At 42.8% G+C, this 23,767-nt stretch overlaps 1 protein-coding gene across 1 annotated transcript in view; it reads left to right on the forward strand.

The window, feature by feature from the left end:
- The first annotated feature begins 969 nt into the window (after positions 1-969).
- casz1 (castor zinc finger 1) overlaps positions 970-23,767 on the forward strand; it is a 76,902-nt gene continuing 54,104 nt past the window's right edge. Inside the window, exon 1 of the mRNA XM_051949110.1 lies at positions 970-1,434. Coding sequence (XP_051805070.1) covers positions 1,386-1,434 — 49 coding nt within the window. The 5' untranslated portion in view covers positions 970-1,385. The remainder of the gene's footprint in view (positions 1,435-23,767) is intronic.

Consider the following 23,767-nt stretch of genomic DNA (forward strand, 5'->3'; position numbering starts at 1 on the left):
CTATTAACCAGGATGAGTCATCATAATTTCAGAATCAACCTATTTTATCTACATACTTTGGACTCCTTTTTGACAGGAACTGAAGCCAAAACTGTGTGCCACTGTATTATAGTTCACAGCCATAAAATCGTCCATTTCCTCTTTTCTGTAGTCAGTAAATGCTACCCAGACAACACCTTTATTCGAAAAATAAAACTGCTGTGAAAGAACAGGAATACCCAGTTGCCTTTGAAAGTTCATGCTTTCTCGTTACTTGTAAAAAAAAAATAAAATCCCACATTCCGGACACGGAGCCGTGTTTAGAGTATGTGGGCATTATGTACAAATGGTCCAGAGGCACTTTGCATGCCGCTGCGGAAGAAACTGCCAGGCAAATAAGGGGTTTGTCTTATAAAGTATTCATTGTCACCTGGTAACGGCCGTCGTTTATCATTTCACCTAAAATTACAATGAAAACTGATAGCTTATCAGAGGGAGGGAAGGAGAAAGAGAGCGCTGCGAGGCGGAGAGGCAAAGAAAAGTGCTGCACAGTCCTGAAAGAGAGGGGAGTAAAATAGTTATTTGCTTCAAGCTAAAAGAGCTGGAGTGATGTTTTTGTCAAATATATATAGAGATAAAAATAAACACTTCCTCAAGAGACAGTTGCTAGCAAAACCGTCAAAATATCCTCTCTGTAAAACAACAATCAAATATGGGTGTATTTGATTTAAATAATTAGTCTAAAAGCCTCAAACACTTAATCATTAAAAGCATAATATATTTAATAAACGTGTAATCTTTTCCTCCACAAAACCTCCTTTTTTTTTAAACTGTTGTGCTCCCCTCATTTGAATAGAGGCAGTGGAGGCTCCACCCCAAGAGAGTTGAAAGGCTAGAAGACCACAAAGATGGAAAGGCCAGCCCACTGAGGGAGGGAGAAAAAAAAACTGCTCCGGCTCCTCTGCCATAATTTCCTATCAGCCTATTCAGACAACATCACCAACAGCTTGGTCTGTGTGTGTGTGTGTGTGAGTGTGTGAGTGTGAGCGCTGCATGGGAGCGGAGAGAGGCGGCGCAACGAGCGAGCGACATAGACAGCGACTCACAGAGAGAGAGAGAGAGAGAGAGAGAGAGAGCAGGGAAGGGGGAGGCTCCATATTCTTTCACCTACCTCCCCGTCAAACCACAGGAAGGAGGGGCCAGACCCTAAGCTGCCAATCAAATCCGCTCGTGGCAGCCGGCATTATCTCAGCAACAAACTATTGACAGATTACATGTCAAGGAGTTTAGTGCTTGATTGAAGGAAGCCCTTTTTTTATCTAGTTACTTTTCCGCTTTATTTCCCCCCCTTCTCAACGCCGCCGCCACAACATTCGAATGACTTTCTAACAGAGTTGAGTTATATTATGAAAGTTACATGTCTGAGAGGATTTAACTTCGACTTCCCTGAATATGGTGAGTACTCTTCTTCTTCTTCTTCTGGTTTTTTTTTCTGCCTTTTGTTCACATGTGTTTTATTAGCTGACTGTTAAAGGTGTGCCTTTATCTTGGTCTAAATATACAGAGTGGGGAAGTTGTTCATGATTAAACTATGTGCCTGCGCGTACGTATACCCAAGTGTTGCGACACCCTTATTTATAGCTCTTTGACAGTGCCCAAAGGTGACTGCAATATCAAATATGATTGCCCATTTCTACACCGCACACACACACACACATACACACACACACACACGCGCACACAAGTCATGACGCTGGGTTACATGCGGCACACATGTGAAGAAAAGTTCACAAAGCAAGTTTCATTTTCTCTTGTCAGTGTGTATTTATTGTTCTGTTCTAGGACACAAAGCCCCTCTCAGTTAGTTTTTTTTCTTTTAAAATCTACATTTCCCTGCTTGTTTTCATTTAATCACACGTTTCGGTTTTGTTTTTCTTTTTTATAAGCCAGCGTTTTGTCCTGTAGAAACACAGGTATTGGTTTGACACTGAGGCACTGGCAATGCCATTAGGGTAACCTGAATGGCCTAAGGGTTTGTTGCCAAGGGGACAAAGCAAACAAACTGTTGTGTTACTTATGCTGTCACACATGTAAAGGGAGCAGGAGCACTACTAACACCTTTCCAGGTACTTCCAATTAGTGTATATACGCCACACAGGTGTTTGTTACATTCATACGTAAACACACAGATAAAATCAAAACGGGTTAAATTATAACCGGAATAATAGTCTTTTAAAATATTTGATGAGATTCTTCTGACTGATAGCGTTTTTTGTGCAAATGTACCTGTGAGGCAGATTATTCTAGATTTCATTAAACCTGTAGCTGGCAGGTTAACATCAGTCATTCTGTGCGCACTTTTAGAAAGATCAACTTGTCCTGTTGTAACTGGATTATGAGCGTCACTCTCTTCCCCACTTTACTTGTAAGAACGGGGTTTTTTTTTCTTCTGTGTGTGTTTTAAAATAAGTCACATTTTACGGTCACATTCAGTTGTTTCTGTTTTGCTGTGCTGTATGTACGCGTGCCTTTTTTCTGATTGCATGCAATGTGGTGTCTTCCTTTTGTGATGTGTGTGTGTGTGTTCATGCTCACTCCATATATCTCGTCATTATCATACATAAATGTTACAGCTATCCGGAAATTTTATAGGTTCTCTTTCACTTTGAACGGTCTTATCTGCCCTGCCTTATTTTTACCAGTATAAATATATTTAGGTTGTAGTATTTTGGAGTTGGATATTTTTAAAAATGGTGCTGAAGTGTTTCAATTACAGAAAGGATTCTCATTTATTTATATATAGATCTATCTATATATAACGAGTGTACAAGATTAATTTTCTTTTTTTAATCTTTTCAAATATTTAGAATAAAATAAATCTCTAATTCCTGCTTGACACAGGCTTTGCTCCAGGCTGTTATTTTTAACGTGTTCGTATAGAGGCTTTTCTGCCCTCAACTTTTACATGCCGGTATTGATGAAAAATTAAAAAATCAATCTTAAAGACGATGTTCCTTATTAATTAAAACTCTTAAGAGACAGCACAGCAGACCACAGTGGCCACAATGTTTCACAAACACATTCGAGGGACAGAGGCAGGGCTCGGTTATTCCGTCTGGTTATTTAAGGTTGTCCTGCATTATAGTTTAAAATAACAACAAACAAGTTCAACTGTTATCGTGACACACCCTAATTTGAAACTTTTCGTCAGCTTGGAAAATGTTTTTCTCCCCTCTTATGAGTCATAATGTTGATTGCCTTCTCCCTCACTGAGTCGTCTCATTAACCCTTTGTGGCCCTCTCCATCGTTTACGGCCTTCCACAAAAAAAAAAAAAAAAAAAAAAGCAGGATGAAATGAGGGAGAAAAACAAGCCCAGGTCTGAAGGCCCCTCAATAACCTTTTATCACAATTTAGCAATAACCTGAATCAATTTGATGTCTTAAGCAATAAAATATGCTGTTGCACTCCTCTTTCTGCTGCTCCTTGGATGACAGTAAATTTACATTTTTTAATTAAACTAGCCGGAATTTTTATTAGGGGGCCGGGCTATGCTAATGGAAATGTTGTGTACAGCAGATTAACAGAGTTTTGAAATAAATTTAACAGGGAGACATTTGGATGAGGGGAAAAAACGCGAGTCATTGTCTTTAACCTCTTTCATGCCGATTTCTCCTGGGGGATCCTTGTATTCTAAGGAGCCTTGTCAGGGAAGAGTGCTCCTCAGCAACGAGGTGATTAGTATCGCCTTGTCAACCGAGGAAAAAACACACTCTCCACATTTACTTATTTAGCGCCTCCTTCACATTCCAGCAAAATATGGCATTTTTGTTATCTTTGAGTCAATTTGAATTAAACACGCTTTGCTTTTAAATCTAAAACGTGTGGGAATTTTACGTCGACATTTTCAGCTATTTTGAGAAACTGCACGTTAATTTTTTTTGTATATATCTTTAAATTTGCCCTTATTTTACAAAGTGTCAAATGCAGCCGTTAATGGCGGTGTATGTTTGTGTAGTTTTATGGTCCGCTCTCAGTATTTGATTGATGTTGCGCGAGGCTGTGTGCGTTATGCCTGGTTTTAGCAGAGTGGCAGAGGGGTAAGAGAAGGGGGGATACAGACAGCAGACAAGGGCAGCGAAGTGTGTGTGTGGTGCGTGTGTGTGTGTGATGTGAATGTGTGTGTGTGTTGGAGGGGGGGTTAAAGAGAAAGAGAGGGACAGCTGAGTCCTGATTGAGCATGTGCCCAGTCATCAGACAGAAACCACACAACACCATAATTACCTTAACCCCCATCTTTTAATACCCAAATCACACCAACTGGCCTTTTTTTTTTCTTTCTTTTTTTTTTAAACCGGCAGGAAGAGGAAACATCAGAGATCAAATGATCAAATAAACTCCAGATGCACGTGGGCTGCCATGCATCTCGCCGCAGTAGCCAAAGTGTTTCAGGGCTACTTGATATGGGCCAGGAGTGAGGCAAGTGGCATCACCACCCCCTTTCTTCACTCCTGTGCACTCATGCAGTGGCCAGCACCTAATTAAAACCTCAAAGCTCCCCGTCACCAATCTGGAGTAATGGTCTAATTAATACTTGGTGAAGAAATATTCCAGAATGATAAACAGGTTGCACCTTGGGTCTTCATTGCTTTTCTTATCTAAAATATAACCGGCTACGTTTTTGAAATTATTATTATAGGAGATAATGCATGTTTGTTGTGCTAAAAAAAAAAAGAAAAAAGAGGGAAGTGAAAAGAGTGAACTGTTCTTTGAAATAAAAGGAAGGCAATCAGTGATAAATGACATCGTAGATTTAAAAAGGTTGATATTAATTCCTGCTTTTAATCTCACATCTGGATATGCCGTGTCATGTATTCCCGTGTGCGGAGTCAGGAGAGAAGCTTCCAGTAACTTTTTTTTTCTGACTCGATTTCCTAATCTTGCATATGAAATTATAATTTCATGCAAAGTAAGGGGGTAGAATAATCTCTGGTTGTTGATATGCTATATAAGAGGGGAAAATGGGAAAATGAAGAGGTAATTAGCAGAGTAGAAGTCTTTGGCTCGTTTGTCTGAAAGCATGGTCTCCACTGGCCATGAATGAATTTGCATGCTTCGCTTATCGAAGCGCACTTATTAGGCCAGCTGAAAGAGAGATTAAACCGGCACAAAATGTGGTGACTAATCCTTTTAAATGTGGCAGGGGGTCTTTAAGGTGTGAACCAGTCCGTACGTAGGTTTAGTGGGCATGGAATGCGACAGACCACAACTTTGAGCTGAACGTGTTTAAAAAAGAAAGCAGCGGATGCGGTTTTAACTGTCTCCACGACAAGGACAGTGATTGACATGGATAATAAATTAATAGTTTATCTCCTGACCCCTCTTATCTGTGGAATAAATACAGCAGGTGGGGGTCAGACTGCTTCGAGATAATGACGGAAACATTTGGTGTGGTCCAATACCAGTGGCTCTGCTTCATTTCTTATTAAACAGCAGTCGTTTAGCAAGTTCAGTGAATCGCACGTCTGATAAAAAACTTGAAACAAATCTGTCTTCTCGCTTCACCGCTGTGTTTTTAGCACATTTCTCAGTTTCACTTCTCTGCCACCTTTTCTCTGACAGGAATCCAGGACCTGCTGTAATGTCTCTGGCCTTTATTTTTGATAGAAGAGGAGGAAGAAAAAAAAACTGAAACAAACATGGAACCTTTTTTTTTCTGTCACCTTCACTGTGAGCGACAAAATGTTTGCTCTGCCGAGTTACAGAGCCAATACCCCTGTCCTCAGCCGTAATTGACTGCAAACAGGAGCACAGTGACGTTTAAACACTGCCCCGCTCTGTCTTTTGTGTCACCCACACATCCTCCATATACAGTCCCCCAACCCGGCAACTTCAGAGTTCCCCCTTCTTTCTGTGCCGTGTTTTTTTTTTTCCTTTTCTTTTCTTTTTTATTTCATGTGACATTCTATTCACTTGGGTCAGTAGCAGGCAGCACCAGCAATAATTACAGTCTGTACATGATAAATCTGAAGCCCAGCTGTTCATTTCTATCACAACAGAAAGAGAAGAGAAGGGAGAGAGAGAGAGAGAGAGAGAGAGAGAGAGGAGAAGAGCTCAGGAGTATGCAGCAGTTTGCCGGATTTCTTTCCTTTTTTTTTCTTTTTTTTTTTTACTTGGTAACTTGATAGGATTACATGGTTCTAGAGCCCACACCTGTTAAGAGGCTGTTAGCAGAACAGTTGGCAGTCCCATAGCCACAGCTTAGCCTTTCTGCTTGTCCGTTCCCCCTCTTTTGGGGATTTCAACCCCGGCATGTACGACCAGAGTTTGTTTCTCTGGGCTCCTGCCTCAGCGAGGAGCGGGAGGAACTGAGCGCGCTCCTTGTGTGACACGCGAGCGGTGTATGTTTGATGTTGGAGCGCGTATCCTACGTTCATGTGTGTGTGTGTGTGTGTGTGTGTGTGTGTGTGTGTGTGTGTGTGTGTGTGTGTGTGTGTGTGTGAGGCCGGGTCGGCTGACATCTCTTTTTCCCTCCCTCTCCTGAGAGATGTTGTCTGCCAGCAGTTGTGCTTCCCTCCCTCAACCCCTCGTTCACACTGAAAGCCACCCCGGCAAACAATGCGAATTAACACGACAGCAAACAAAGAAAGAATTCAATTTGTTTTTCACATAGGGTGGGGGACAGGTGTTGGCAGACTCGCAAAATGCCCAAATACAGGTTAAACCAGACGATTTAAATGATTAAGGGTTAGGTTGAGGAGTTTTTTTGTGCATATTTTAGGAGTGCCAAAGCCATGCTGTCAATTAGAAATACTTTTGCAAGGAGTGGAGAGAAATGAGTAATGCGTCAAATTTGTTGCTTGTTTTCTCTTGTTCGGTGATTATTAAAGTGGAAAGCGGTGCGGAACGGCGTCTAAACACGGCGAGGACAGTTTGTGGGAGAATCTGTGACAGTCATCAGACTTAGAAAATCACGTTACAGTAGGTTGTTTTGTGCCTTGGTGCAACGTGTCTCGCTGCCTTATTTGGCATTCAGCAGCAACCCCCAGCTCTTCGGCTTCGTCACTTTCTATGGGCCCTCAGCACCTGTTCCCCCTATTGTGCCGGAATTTTCTATATTTGGCAAGAAGCTGGACTCCCTCAATTTGTGTGTAGGTCACTGTTTGTAATAGTTTGAGAGCAATAAACTCTATAATCTCCAAGGTTATGTTTCTTTTTTTCCCTCCTCGTCCTCTGCTGTTGCTCTGTTTTTCAGATGACAGTAGTAGAAAAGATGATTCAACTTGGGAGGACTACGAAACATTTCTCACCAGGGCTTCTAAATGTCATGTCGTCCCTTTGCATGTTATTGACACATTGCATTGCCAGGAGTGAAAATTGTCTTTCCTCTCCGAAGCACTGGGAGAAATAAAGGAAGAGTGCAAAGTTAATAGATATCTCAAGCTAACTTTTTAATTGTTCTGATATGCAATCGCTAAATGACAATAAAAAAATAGGAGCAGGGCCACTTTAAAAGCTTTATCTCTCCTGCTTTGTGCCCAAAGTGTCATGTCCATAACAGCACCACCTGATCTACAGAGTAAAATAACCGCTAAGGCTTATTGTTTGGACAATATTGGAGCCCACCCCACCCCGCCCAGCTTCCCCCCGCTGTTTCCCTCTCCTCTCCCTTGATTCATTTCACCCACTGTCCTCGGCTGCTGGAAAATGGCGTTAATTTTTTTATTACCTGTTTGACTCTCCAGCCTTATTACTGTAGCCCCTTAATGTTCTCTGTAACCGTGGAAACCAGATGAATAAATGTCCGCCAAAGAAAATGAGATGATTAAACAGGTCACCCTTGCAAAACAAATTCGCTTGGTCGAGCGCAATTTGTGTACCAAGCGGCTGTCTTAACAGTTTGCTAACAAGGGGATTGTTTGCCAGACTAACTGACAGAGAAAGGGAGGGAGGTGGAGGGGGGGAAATGAAGATATCTGGGGAAAAGGATATGATTGAAGAGATAATATTTTGGATCACCGCGCTATTTTGTCTCTTTATTTTTCATGGCAACGCGCAAAAGATCTCAACTTTACCCTCTCTTTAATGCTTGTTCCTTAAATATTAGACACACACAGAAATGCTCTTTTTTTTTTTTAGTCTACTGTATATTTTACCAGCATTTACAAGTAAGTTTAAAGCAGCCATCCATATTATTGTCAGAGGCATTTGGTCTGTGATCATCAGCAAGTGCAGCAGCAAATAGAATTCCCCTCATTTATGTGGCAACCAATCATTACTGCTAATTGTCCTTGAGGCCATCTGTATGGAATGGCTCGTCCTCTATTGGTGTTGGAATGGTACTGGTCATGGATTTACTAGTCCAATAATGATACTTAACTCCTCCATAGTCAGCGCAACTACAGCTGCAGTAATAAATATGAAGGAGGTTTTCTTCTCAAATTAAACAGTAGCCTGAACAGCATCCTGGTTTCAGCGTGTTGCTAAGTTTCTTTCCCATGATGCCCCCGCCCTTTCCCTATCCTCGTCCAAGTGTAATGTTCTCATATAACTTGTTTTAAGCAAACCTCTCCGACAACCATATGAAACGTCTGGTGTTTTCATCTGATGGGAAAATAAGAGAGTAGGTCGGGCAGATTTAGCCATGTAAGGACAGGGCAAACACGCAGACTTGGATCAGAATCAGGCCTGTGTTGCCATTCTGACCACAAATCATAAATGTCGGGGACACGGCGGTGGTGTTGTTTATGGAAGGATGCCACGCTGCGCCACTCAAGGGTGTTGCCTGTTTGCATTGATGCGCCACCACCACTTACCGCCTCTCGCTTTAAAACAACTTCCGCGTCCCACTCAGCCCAGCCATTTTGTCCCGTTACCAAAGCAGATCCCAAACGTTCGCCACAGCTTTCGCCTCAACTTTTAAACCGAGCAGGAGGAGGCGGAGGAGGGGAACGCGAGGCTCACCAGCGTGGGCCGTGGCTTCTTTAAGTCGTTTGTGGGACAGAAGATGGCGAGCTGGAGTTTTTCCACCGGTTGAGGGGGTATTTCATCCCAATACAGGGACACTATAGCTCAAAACTGAAAAGCACTTATGCATTATTGATGTTTTAATTTGTGCAAATGCCCAAGTCTTTGTTAAGTGATTATAGTGCTAGGGAGATAACAGGGGAGGTACTTCTCTATGAAACAAGAGCCCGCTTGCTGGCCGCACTGGGAAGCCATTGGACTAAATCTAACAAGTCCACGGTCCTGCTCACCCGAGAGAAAGAGAGCGAGAGAGAGAGAGAGAGAGAGAGGGCAGCCGGGGGGAGGGAAGGTGAAGTGGGAGGGAGTGACGAGAGTTGACTCAAAAAATATCAACGTGTCTAAGATAAGAAAAAATTCAGCCGTTGATCTTTTGTCCTTATTTCGGCTACACCTCTCCTGTTTATGATGTCGGGTTTATAGGCCTTTAACATCCCTTATCAAAAATTATTTGATGTAAATACAATGGAACTGACCTGAAAAGCCCCATGTGTAAATACTCCGCGTGGCACACTAGAAACTGACCTTGGGAGAAGAATGCAAAGTTATAATGCTTGCAAAACAAGCCAATAAAATAATACCCCGCTGAAAGGAGGGAGTTTGGGTAAATATAAAAGAGAGCAGAAGAGAAGCAGTTTTCTTTTGCTGCAATGATTAACTCAGAACAAAGGTTATCGAGGATGACATTTTTTAAAACTCTATAATTTATGTAATCACCTGCTACAGTTACCTTGCCAGATAAACAGCAATGTTAGGAAAGGTTGAAGCCTTCCTCTTTGAAACAAACCCATGTATATGCAGAGTATGAGCGGAGCTAAAAAGATTTTCTCCCCATATCCTAGTTGATCCAATCTCCAACTACATCTTAGATCATTGTCACCAGTGCATAGAAACCTATGTTTCCTCTATTGTGCCATTTGGTGTCTGTGATGCTTGTCCAAACTCAGCCTCAGCCTGGCTGCTCCACACCTGCAGCTGTTCACACAACCTGCCTTCCTCCAGCCCCTAATGCATGTAGAACCTGTAAATTATGCTGTATTCATTTAGCTCAGACTGCATTAATATGGGCTCTACGAATGTCAACCCGTGAGATAAGTGTCTTACTTTTTGCTTTGGTTTTTGTATTAGTCATTCTCTTTTGTTCACTGGCTTTATTCTTGCTTTATTCTTTTGAAAAATCTGCTTGAGTGTGTGGAACCAGGCTTTGCCTTCTGCTTTGAGGTCCCTGGTGGAGGTAAAACATGAGAGCATGTGTGTGCGCGAAAGCTCACACATCCACATGCACAAAGTAGGCTCTCAGGCTTCCCCAAGCATTTACTGCTTTATTAAGCTGTCTCATGAACCCACTAGCAGAACATGAGAATACAGGAAAAAAAAGAAAAGCCCATATTACTTAGATGATTTGATGTCATTTGTGGACTACAAAATGCTAGGCTTTATTGTGTGTGCAGGGAGAAAGAGTGGGAGCAGGGGAAAAAAAGAGAAGTTGGCTTAGAAATTCAGAATTTCAATTAGCGTACGTAATCTGAACCTGCCGGCTTTGATAGAGGCTTTTTTTTTTTTTTGAATAAGAATACAGCAGCACTTGTAAAACATTAATTAAGCAGACTTGTTTTTTTAAGGGATGGAGTAAAGTGTGCTTTATGCAGTCCTTTTCACTGAACAAAAGGCAGTTACCTCACACAGAGGACCGCTTCACCCAAACCATTTGGAGAAAAAAAAAGGGCAATTTGAATTGGAGGAAAACACAAAAGACAAAAAAGACAAACCATTGAGGGTAATGTTCTAAAAGAGATGATATCATATGAGAGCACAGCCTTTTGCTGAAGAATAGAAATGTATCCCTGCCTCAGTGAAACCTAAGCTTGGAACAGGAAAACGAGCCCCTATTTTAATGACTTTCTACCTGACAGATGACTTTAGGCCGCCTTTTGGATCACATTGCTCTGACTTTGTCTCTTACATCATCAAATCATTGATTATTAATAGTTTATATGAATTGTTAATTCATTGTAATATGAGTTATTACGGCAGTACAAAGATAAACAAAAACACTAAAAAGTCTTGAAAGAGTCTTGAATTTATGTTCTTGTTTGTTTCGCGCTGCTGGTTTGTGGCAACGCTGTGGTGTGTCTGTTTGTGCTGTGTGGGGGCCTGAGCCCTCTTGAAATTTCTACTCTTTTCTGGTTCGCGTGGCTACATGATACTGCAAGCTGACATGAATGCTCCAAACAACACTGATTAGCATTAAAGGGGATTACAGTTCATTCACATGCTTTGGTTTTATTTTCCATGAATGTATCAAGATAAGAAACAATGCAGTTTATTCCCAATAGATCATTTACCAAGTTCAGAAGTAGATAATGGCTGAGATATAAAAAAGCATGCTAAAGGTGATGTTTTTCCACCTATTATAAAACATTTATGGCCTCCACGTCTTGGAATTTAGAATAGAAAAATAACAGAATAGGATAAAGTCCCTGTCCCTCATTTGCACACGGCTGCATTTTCAAGACTATTGTAAATCCTCTTGCAGTGGGTGATGAGTACACATACAGATGATACATTAAAACTGCCATAACTCGCACACCCAGCAAAGCTAAAAATCAATTGGAATGGATAGTTAAGCTGGCCCCTAAAAATCAATGAGCAATTCATGTCCTTGATCACAGAGTGTCATTCCTCTCAATGTTAGAGGCTGATGAGGGCTGAACGTACGCTCACATTCAGCACAAGTATACAGGAAGCATGCACGCACATTCTCTGTAAGTTTAGAGTTAATTAAACACACAGTTCAAGGACACATTTATTTTAATATACTCGGATTTTAAACAACTTCTCTTTATCTTTAGAGCGGGCTCACAGCGCATTCACAGTGTTGTCCATTTTACCATTTACAAAACAAACGCATGAGGGTTATTTTTAATTTATTGTGATAGTGCTAAACGAGGTTAGAGTGCTTTATCAGGGCCAGCTGGTGGATGCAACGTATTCAAAATAGCAGGGAGTCGAATTTTAAAGCTCATGTTGTTGTTTTTAAACCGTGCAAAATGTTGCAATCCAACGACATTGTATACCAAGCCTGGAAAATAGAGATGACCTTATAGCCGTTACATGGTGGGGGCACAGACACACACACTCTCAGTCAAACAAAAAAACACCCACACACATGCACACTCACTGTGGGATTTCATGTAGGAGAAAGGCGATAGGGTTGGCCAAATGAAGAGAATGAAAATTCAGTTTCAAAATAGCAATTTTGCCCTTATTAATGCCATTAGTGTAACAGTCAAAATGGATCAAATCAACGGATGACCGAAGCAACTCCCCTGTCTCTGTGCTATGACGGGATCATGTCGGGAACGATTTAGGCATTTTGTGTTGATGAGTGAAGTTTCGAGTGCCGTAGTGTCCTGCAAACCAGCTCTAAATTACGCTCTCAGTTCATATCTTTTTCTCTTTATGCTTCATTCTCACTGTTTCTTCTCTCTGCTCTCTCTGTACACATTACATTCCTTTTTTTTTTTTTTACTCCATTTCAAAGTACATTTGCTTGTTACCACTTTTGATTCAGTCCAGCTCTCAGTAAAAGTGACCCTTTTGTTGGGAACTACTGTATTTTTAACCCTGATTTAGATAATGGCACTGTGACAGTCATTTTTTTGCTCCTGGGCCATTTGCTGCTTTGAGGCTGTTCTTGTCACTCACACTTTGTATCCTCTCCGTTACCAATTATAGCCACACTGACCAATTCAGAGGAATGCTACGACTGAAATAATGTCCACGCAGCGCTGTATCTCCAACTTCACTCTTTTTTTTTGTTCTTCCACAAACACTCTTCTGTCCATAAAGTCTGTGGGATATTAGTTATGAGTTAGCAGTTGCTTGACCTTAACAGGTGGCCCTCTTTTTACGATCTATTACTCTAGTAACATTTGAAAGCGTCATTCAGCCCGCTAGCTAAATGCCTCAGATTTGGAGAGAGGGCCTTCGAAACAGTTGTCGCCTGTTAGGAGAAGCGAAGAGTCAGGAGGACCGGTGGAACAGTTGCTCGTCCCCTCAATCGAGGTGAGAAATTTTCCAGCAGCTGTCACTCGAGCTCTTTACCTCGTGTCTTTTTCGGATGGTTTCTTTTTTTTTTCCTCTCATTTCCAATAAAGCAGAAATGAATGTTTGTGGCAACTGTAGGAAGGAGGTGGCGGTGTTGGGGGGGAGGGCAAACTCCAGTGCTGTGTCCTGTCACTCAAAATCTCACTCGTGTGTGTCCTCCTCTACACGTTTCATCAGCCGCCAATCACGAGACGCACGTGAGACGGTCGCCTTTCTCCCGACTGCTTCAAAGGCTCCGGCAGTTTTCCTTTTTCAGTGTTGGGTGTCATAAAACCGCTTCTGTTTGGCCGTGCGGAGAAGCAAAATGTTGATTCGCCTCCATTCTCTGCCTCCTCCACTGCACTACACTTCTCTCTCCTTCCTTCCTCTCCCTTCGCTCCCCCCTTTCCTCCCCCCCCCTCAATCCATCTGCATCATGTCGATCTGTCAGACTGCCAGTGTCTGTTCCAATTAGATTCCACTTAATACACGTAACCTCGATTAACACGCAATCAAGCCCAGATAAATCACGTCCTTTAAGTCCCCCCTCTGCCTCTCCTGTGTTGCTTTGCATCACTCAGTTTTTCCCAACAAGCTCGCTTTGCCATAGTCGTTGGTCGCAATGTATAAAATCACACGCTGGCTGCACGAGCAGGTAAACTCGGTCCTCGGAGGGGGCGCACAGGTGATTTTCACCTCGAACCAAATGCTCTGTCTCGCCGTGCGTCTCGCTTCTGTTTCCAGTGCTGGGAAGTTCCTCCTGTGTTTCCAGCAGACGCTTGTTGGTGCCCTTCTCACCCCAGAAGATGAAGGTGTCTTAATTACATCTTTGGTTAAAAAGCTACAAAAGACACCCTGGGCTTTCTCTACATTGTGGGAGGCTGTGTAGTCTATTGTCTCTGTGACCTTTTTAGCTAGCGGACAATTGGTTTGACTAGATTACAAATTAAGACACAGCACCAGGCACTTAGAAAGCAAGTCTGTTAGAGAGCAGTTCTATTACTACCAGCCTGTGAAAGCCACTGGGCCATACATTTTAAGCATCACATAAATGGCTACAAAGTCAAGCGTCACATGTGCATTGTTCCGTGTCTATAAAATATAAAGTTACATTTGCTTTAATGATTCCTGCAATGCCATAGTGAGTCTTTGCCAGTGGCGGAAAGGGAAAAAAACACACAAAGCTACCACAGAGCTGAGGATTCATGGATGATTATAATTCTTTTAACAAAGTTAATAATTCACACTGTTTATGCTAATAGCAGAAAAGAAGACTGTTGAATAACCAAACAGCAAAAACCACTAAAAATACAAACCAAATGAAAACAACCTGGGGCTCTGAAAAAGCACACACAGCACTCTTGGGGTCTTCTTTTATTAATCGCAGCTAAAAGTGCTAACATTGACATGTTGAACAGATTAGCCTCTTTAATAACGGGGCGGGTCAACATGGCTACCACTGCTGATCCACGAGGATATCCTGTCGGGAGGCTGATAGCCTGTGTGCTTCATATTCTGACCCTTGCCTCTGTGGAGTTGGCCCCTGTAGATACACTGAATTCACTGCATTCACTGGATTAGGAGCACGGCGCTCTTTTTCTCTGCTGTAGTTTTCTGAGATCTCTCTCACATTCAGAAAGGTTTGAGGTGTTATCGTGACGCCTGAGTAACAGTTTTGTGGCTGCGCTGTGTTCAAAAGTGGAAGCTGTGGCAGTTAGAGATCTGGCTTTGTTTCACACAGCGACAGCTTGTGTCATACACGTTCAGGCTGCCGCTGTACAGAATTAATGGTTTTAAATATCTCAATGCTAGTTGGAGCTGACAAGGCCTGTCGGTGTGCCGTGTGTAAGTAGGGCTTGGATTTAAAATAAATTAAGCTATGAGAAAGGCTCACGTTGATCCATTTCTTATCTCCCCTGCTACCTTGTCGGCCCCGAGCCCTCTCAAATAGCGTGGACAAGCCAAGAGACGAGCAGCACTCATTCACACATTTTCCAGCATGAGAGAATATCCTGTTATTACTTAGGACGAATGTACACGTGTGACTGCAGTTCAAACTCTTTCAAACGGTTGATCTCTGTAAAGCCAATGATAAAGTTGTGCATGTTTTATTTAATTAGTATTGGGTGCAAACAAAATGAGTATTGAATGGCTAACCCGATAGCCCCGTGCCCTCTGTCTTTTCCCTTTTAGAAACTCCGGCCACAACAATGTTGCACTGTCTCTTTAAAAGGGGTGACAGTTTTGACTATAAGTTGAGCTATTTTCTTTTCTCTTTCCCAGAGAAAGAAAAAAAAGGGAATAACACTGATGAGTTTTAACAGCTTCAGCCAGGCGATGGGCAAATATAATAAGTGTTTTCGTAGACGTCACCAATGATTATCTCATCTGGGCATTTTGGGTGAATGTAGTGGATTTAGAGGCTCGTCTCCCATTGTGCTGACATCACCCTTTAACAAAACCAAATTAAATCATGGCTAAAATCATTTGAAACTCTCCCAGAGTCTGTCTCAAATGAAAGTCTGGGAAAATTGTAAAGGGAACACTGCGTGCGTGAGCATGTGTGGGTTTCAGCGTATTTAGTCCGTGGAAATGAGGGCAGATTCACCCTCACACTGAATAATTGTATGAGAGGAGCTAATATTTAACACATTCTTAAAGGAATTTAAATGACAGAATTGTGACACGTAGTACTCGGCGCTCATGTTTTTTGTTAAAAGTGTGTAATTATTTATTTTTGCTTTCTGCATTTAATTTTTCCTGTCATTTGCAATTATGTTTCAACTTAGTAAAGAGGAAAACAAACATCAACACAGAAAGTTCTATGTAAGGAAAAGTCTAGAAGGCAAATAAAACACAGTTGAGGCCAGTGTTAGTAAAGCTTTACTTTTACAGTTAGAAAGTTAAAACAAAAGAACGCGAGTGTCCGGTTTTCACAGCCATGCAAAATGTGCTTTGACACTCATGCAACTTCAGCACACGAGATGCTAGAAAAGAAAAAAAAAATGACACCTGTATATTTTATAAGCACATTTTTAATCATCAAATAGCATCTTTAAGATTCAATTAAAACAGATAAAATGCTTTTTTATGTACACGCATTGTAAAAGTAATTGCAAGCTTGCAAAAACAAGTTGCTAAGTTGCAATAAAAGAGCAGTGCTACTTTATTATTAACTTATTTTGTCTATTTATTTCATATCATAAGAGCGTTGCGCCATAAGATAAGCGCTGCTAGTACTGCTGGAACACAGAGATTTGTCAGCTGTCCCGTCTCACCACTCGCATGCCGTAGTCGGCCACCCATGACCTTGTGAAATGAACAAAGGTAAGAGAGAGTAAGTGAGTTGGTGAAGGAGTGGTCGCGGAGTGTGGAGGTGCGTGGAGGTTTGTGGTAGTCGCGTGTGTGTGTGTTGGATCGAGTGGTGGTGGTGGGGGGGGGAGTGGGTTCTCTGAGAAAGGCCTCAACTGAGCCGACGTGGCATGATGTGACAGGATTAGCTAAGCCCCGGTGAACATGGCTGGTACTGCGAGCCCGAGTGTGTGCGTCAGTGTTTGTGTGCGGCGGGCAGGAAGTGTGCACAGCAGACTGGGAACCCAGAACTGCTGCTTGCCACCAGCCGAGCCAAGACAAGACATGGGAGATCAACAGCGTGTCGGCCCATCACTGCCATCAAGCCCTCACCACCCTCCCTCCCCTTCCACCAACGGGAGAGAGCCAGACCATAGAATATATAGCCAAAGGAGTCACAGATACCATGGGGGGAGACACAGTGGGGGACTAGTGGGCGGGCAGCTGGGGCTAAAGTGAACGTGAGTTGGAAAATGATCCTATTAAATTGAATTAAAGAGGCAGTCTTCATTTACCCCAAGAATGATGGATTTGGATAATTAACAGTGTTAATGGGGACTGGTTAAAGAGGAAAAGGGAAACCGGTGTTTGCAGAGGAAAAGGGCCAGGTCAGATCTGCAGGGCTTTCTTTTCCTCCAACCCGTGGTCACTTATTGAGGATCATTTAAGTGTTTCATATTCAGTTCAAAAATTTTCATTTTAAAGGTGTTCTTTCTCCCCCCTCCTCCACACAACTCCACCTTCATAAAAGAAAAGCATCTGTAAGATAATATGAGGGCAGCAGATCAAAGTCTGCCGTATTGTGCGTCTGGGCCTGATGAGTGGTGTGAGCAGGCAAATAAAAGCAACAGGAAGGTGTCGCTGATGAACATGAAGGTTTTTGCGTCGATATATTTTGCGGTAGTGCGCTGCAGCAGTGAGTGCATTACAGCAGTTTAATGCCCTCATCTCGGGACGTAATTATGGAACTAGTAGTGTGTGTGAAGTGTATATATGTGCGCACACACATACATGTGGTGGTGTGCTTGTGTGCCTGGGTTTTCACTTTGGTCAGTGCACAAACCCTATCTGCATGTCCTTAATTCTTGATGATGTGCAGGCCTTAGGCAGTGTGTGTGTGTGTGTGTGTGTGATGGAGAGGATGCCTGTGTGCCAAGTTGAAGTGATTGGGTGGCAGGGCATGGGCCTTCATCCCGCTGAAAAATCCAGTTGCTTTGCTCACAGCAGCCGACTGGCTTGTAGCGCGTCGCTAGTTTCCACAGTCTAGTCTGGACTAGTGACACCCTGCCGCAAAGCAGCCAGATTTATGGTGAACTGTGTGTCACCAGGTAGGAGAGAGCTAGTTAGCTCCTTTCACAGGGCCACCGCCTCTCTAATTCTGTTCATCCCTTGTATACAGCACATATTTTGTGCTGCATTGTTTGAGGTCGAGCAGTTTTCTTGTGACAGAGTTGTGGGTGTAATCAATTTCTCCAGTTGCACAGGAGCCCTGCGTGACGTGAACCACAGCTTACCTGAACCCTGATTAGGCAGAGAATGTCTTAAGTAAGGGGCTCAAATAATTTAATGCTACTTTTCTCCTTTCAAAAAAATTAACACCACAGTCGCATGCGTGTGTGTAACTGAGAGAGTGATAGAGTGTGTGGGAAAAAAACAATCTCATCAAGCAGGAGGCCGTTTGCTTAGCAAGAGCTGACAGTCTTTGTGTATGTAAATGAAGAATTTAGACTAATGGAGTTGAACCATTTCTAATTTTGTGATGGCAAGAGGATTTTGATTGAAAGTAATTAAGCAAGCTAGCTGTAAAATTAATTAAAGCAAAAGGAGGGGGGGACTTTTATTGGATTGGATAGCGATATAGCTGCTGTCAGGCAGGGGGACAAATGGGGGTGACCTGGATTCTCTGCCCTCCCTCCTCCCACTCGGGACTTTTATGTCACTTTAATCTCCTTAGAGCGGCTGGTGTGCATTTGTTTGAAATAATCAAGGAAATATGGTCAGAAATTGTCAGCTTTCAGATCTAATTTACCTGACAGCCTCGCGAGTGTGTGTGTGCACGCGCAAGCATACATGTGACAGTGGCAGGTCCTTTTTTTCCTTGCCCTCTCCTCAGCTTTGTGGAAAATGCTTTTGACAGTCTTGAAGCATCTTGGTTGTCGGAGGGCGGGGGGAGATGAGGAACTTGGGTGGCTTTAAGATGGACATTTCAATGAGGCGTGTTTGGCCCGGCTTAGCACCTCTGACACTGCTGTGTGTGTGCACACACACCAACATGCCTCTTAATTGCCTCTGTAACATATTCAGACTCCATTTGGCCACTGTAGCAGCACTTCACCGCCTCTGTTGTCTGCAGGTAGCCTAAACGAGCAGAAGCAGATTAGAGCCATGACAAAGCCTGTTACAGCTACTTAACCACTGACAAATAAGATTGGCCAATCCTGCACAAATAGAAATGGAACATATTGATCTTTTAGTTTTGAAAAGTAATAACTTTCAAATCATATTTACAGTCAATCCTGAGATCAGAATATTTTTCCTTTGGTGGTTTCTTTTTTCTAATCTTAAGCTTATAATTGAATCACTGTGATAGCAAAAATATCATCCAACTGTGCAGTTTGTGCGAAGCTAATAACCAGTCATAAAATAGCCCTGCTAATGTCCTGCGATATCTATATGGCTTTGAGCAGTATGGGGTCCATATTAAAGGTCCACAGAGTTTCCAGTCATTCCACAGAGGGTGAGATGTCACTTTCCCTTAAAGGTTCCCAATGCTTGCTGGTGTTTGTGACATAGGTTCTCAGTGTGGCCTTCAGTGCCCCCTGAAGAGACAGTTAATTAAGGCCTGGGCCCCGACGACGCTGCCGGGACTCTCACCCACCACACCACAGTCTGCCCCAGCCTCTACCCCTCCTCTGGGAAAGCACACTGCCAGGACAGCACCACCATCGGGGCTCCTAACAGGATTAGGAGTCCTCTGAAAATAGGACCACGGCTCCAAAAGCCTCTCACCCACCTTCATCTGCCCAAAGGATCCCCCTCAATTCATCCCGGCCCTACCCGCTCCTCCTCCCCCCAGAAGATGACTCCACCCTAGCTCTGTTTTATCAATTAATGTAATAAAAGGTAGAACAAAGAGCTGTCTTTCTCCCGCTCTGTAATTAGAGGGGGAGATCTCCTGAGGACTGGCATTCCTTGGGCCTGAAAAACATGATTCTCGCCCCCCCTCTCCACTCTACCGCCACCACTCAAGCGGAACATGGCTCCTCGATGTATAAGGGTGATAATGTAAATGTAGTGTAGTCTGCCAGGCAAACCCGGCGCAACCTATTTTGCAGTAGCTTTATCTAAGTGTGAACAAATGAATGCAACATTTGGAAGAGTGATACATTATTAACTCTAATTGATTCCTCTATAACACTATACATTCACTGTCACCTTCTCTTTGGCTCGCACGAGTACATGCGCTCTGAATCACTCTTGTCGCTGTCCCTATTCTAACACGTTACGTGTCACCACACACTGTTAACAAATGTGATAAAACCACCTGAATCGAGAATATCAGGTATGGCGTCTGCCTATGTGTGTTTTTGTCTGTTAAGGTGAGATTCGGTAAGCTGCGCTGCGTGTGTCTCTTACTCTCTCTTGTGCTTAACTGTGTCTACACGGGTGTGAAAGTAAAAGAGAGAGACAGTGCGCCCGCTTTCACAGCCACTGGAGCTTTCGATAGGAATTAGTTTTACAACATATGCAAATGTTCCCCCTTGAAAAAAGGGGGTCTTTAAATGACAGGTTGATATGTGATTAAACGACAATTAGAGTGCTGAAAATAAGTGTCGGCAGTAGGTCAAGCACTGGGCGGCTCAGCTAAAAGGTAGCAGACTATTGAGCAGAAAACATTCCCAGGCGGAGGCCAGGAACAAGACCCAAAACAAATTAGAGAGGTGAAGGGGGAACAAGAGTGGCACTGTGTTCCAATAAACCCACAACAAAAACAAGTTCTGTGTTTTGCCTGAATGACAAAAGACAGACTATTCCACAATTAGAATGTGACCAATTAGCCACCGCAAACATAGATACGTCCCCGCGCTTTAAGTAAATATCACTCAGAGTTGTAACAGAGTTCTAACACCGGCCCTGGACTCAAAGTGTCGTACCTGACAGGTATGATGTTAACCTTTAGTGCCCCCAGCCCAGATTTAAACTAGCTGTCTGCCCGTGTAGGCTGCAACCCACAACTCTGCTGCCCTTTAAGTTAAAAGTACATCGACATGAGGGATTCTCTGTCTTTCTTTCTTTCATAAACACATACACACTGGCGAACACACACAAACATACAGGCAGAGACATAAAAGGGCTCACGCTTATTCTGGCGCAGATGGCAGATGGCCCTGTCCCTATAATCCCCTTTGATGCTGCAGTGGGCAGCAGCTCCTGAACATCTATGAAGCCAAAGCCCCAACAAAACTTGAGCTACTTTTCCTTTAACTGACCCCAATTGCCAAGGAGCTGTTAGCTGTCAGACCTGGTTAAGAACGTCTTCAGTGCAGAAGAGTGAAGGGCACAGATTTCTCTCTCCTCGTTGGGCTTCCTGTTTGCTTTCTGTCACAGGAGGTTCATTCCACCTCCACGGCACGGCTCGGGAAGCAGGTTGACTTTGGTGCTCCAACTCCAACAGATATATTCACTTATTTCTTCCTTGTTTCCAACAGAAGAAAAAAACCTTGACAAGCTCTCACATTGGAGCCACAGATGGCATGTTGGCTAAGAGGCTTAGATTTGATCAAAGAGCTCTCCTTAATTATTATCAGTTGTTTAAAAAAAGGTATTTTCACAGCCTGTGTACTTGCTATGTGTACATACAAAATCGATTTAAATCACCGCGTCACCTGTTTTCAAGAAACCAAGTTTTTAAAACTGATTTATTCATAGCTTTTACTTCTTATTTTTTCTTAGTTTTCCTCTCAGACATCTGTGTAAGTGGATGCTTCAGTTTAAAGAGCTGATGTGATGAAGCAAATCTGCTATCTTTAAAGAAACTGATTAAGTCTGATAAGATTAAAAAAACATGATTTTAACAAGTTCATTAACAGAGTTTTTAAAAGAAGTGTATGACCGTTAATCCCTCTTCCACTGCATTAATAAAATGTGACTGTAATTTAATTTTTACCACTAATATTTGGCAACAGAACAATCACTTTTCATATTGTCAGAACTGTTTTTAACCCTCTTGACTGTCGAAGCTCAGAGTTGTGTTAAACATCTCTGATTAAAATGAGGATCACTCACCCTCATGTTTGAGTGAAGCGGCACTATGAAGCACTTTGCTTTCCTTATTAATTTTGCACTGTAAATAGAACAAAATGTGAACTCCTGTCTTAACCTTTGTCTTAAATAATTTCTGTCTCCTAATGTAGGGAGCTCCGTTATCCAGCCTCTAATTGGAGGACAGTAGTTAAATGTCTCCTCGGGTGCACAGGCGACTGCCTCAGTCTCCTGTTTCATTTGGAAAAAGAACTGATTCAAACACAAATGTGGAAGCCCCAAATTGGCTGCGCGATTACAGAGAAAATTTCTGTACCGTTCGATTATGTATTATCATTTCAGAGCTTTAGGGGATAATCATCACTGAGATTTGCTCACGTTTCCAGCAGGTCTGCTGAGATGTACATAGCTAATGGGATTGGGCTTTTTTTTCTAGCCCTCTCCTGTGGCGTTATGGAGCTGGCAGCTGAACTTGAACGGATGCGCATGGTGCTGAGTCGTGCACAGGACTATTTCAAGACTGAAATGCGATTGTTTTAATACTTTAATCCACCTGTCCTTGGCATTCAGGATGTTGCAGAAGTCGCCTAATTATTTCAGTGCCCTCTATCCTTCCCGGTTGAAATACAGCAGAGACAGCAGCACCCTCCTGATGAATACATAGAGAATGAGTTTTTCTTCATCAAAAATATGATCATTTCTCTCAGGAAAAGAAATGTCAGTAGTCTTAAAATACACAACTTCTGAATCTTAACTTAAAAAAATGCATAGCATAATTGAAATTTTAAAAATGCATGTATGCAAAGAGGATTTGAAATACCCCAAATCACTTTTAAAGAGCAAGTCATTTAACAACCAGAATTCTCTGAATTGTTCCAGGTTCCAACGGCGATAGTATGCAAACACAAATATTTTCTTTTAATTAAAAAGGCCTCATCTCGCTGTATCCTCCCCCAAGCCTGCTGCCAGCTCCCAACGACCCCCCAGTGCACACACACACACACACACACACACACACACACACACACACACACACACACACACACACACACACACACACACACACACACACACACACACGCACATGCACAGACACACAGAAATGCTTTATTCAAATCCAACACCACTCATATAGTCACATACATTCAGTAAAACGTGAAGAAAAAGTGATTATTTTAATTGTGTCTGCAGTCGTGGACTGACTATCGCTGCTAATCTGTCAGAACGTGGTTGTCAATTGAGAACCAGAGACACCAGCAGTGACGGCTGCCCAGTTCACTGATAGCCCCCTGAGGGACAGTTACCAACACCCCCACCCCTCTGCCTCCAAAAAAAAAAAAAAAAAGAGCCTCAGCCAGCCTGGTCCGGCTTAGCAGAACCCATGATGGCACTAAAAGGTGCAGAGGGCAGGGAGGGTTTAGTGTGTAGACGCCGGTTTGGGACGGTGGCCGTGTTGGTGTGTGTTTATGTCTATACGTGTGGTTTAGTGAGGGGGGGGTTGGCTGCTTGATAGTAATGCATGTTGATGGTTTCAGAGATACTTCATTTCAGAAACAGGGGCCTCATTAACTGTAGTCTTCATCAGGCCAGTGAGCAGCGGGCACATTAGGGGTCCACAGGAAGTTAGAGTACAGCAGGAGAGTGCATTAGGGAGGCCTGGGGAGACACACTTTCTCTCTTCCTCTCAGTTCCACTTCCACCTCCAGTGCTTTTCTATATCTTAATGTACCTTTCAGAGGAATTTGGATAGAGGTCAGTAATTATGCTCTTTAAATTATTCAGTCGAGGTCCTCTGTAATTGTGCTTTTTAGAGCTCGGACATTGACAACATGGTTTACTGCACCACTTTTGGGGCACGGTCTGACCGGATGAATCAGTATAGAGTAAGAGAAAGAGTGTCTGAGTGTGTTTCACCGCCACTCTCATCATCAACTTAATGTAGGAGTGATCTTTTTGAAATTTCAATGGGTGTCAACGCCAGATGAGAAAAAAACAAAACAAAACCATCAAGACCGAGTTGCCTGAGTCGGTGTCGGAGACCTAGCAGAGTAGCAGCCGCTCTG

Source organism: Acanthochromis polyacanthus, chromosome 6 (genome assembly GCF_021347895.1).
Source record: "Acanthochromis polyacanthus isolate Apoly-LR-REF ecotype Palm Island chromosome 6, KAUST_Apoly_ChrSc, whole genome shotgun sequence".
NCBI classification, from domain to species: domain Eukaryota; kingdom Metazoa; phylum Chordata; class Actinopteri; family Pomacentridae; genus Acanthochromis; species Acanthochromis polyacanthus.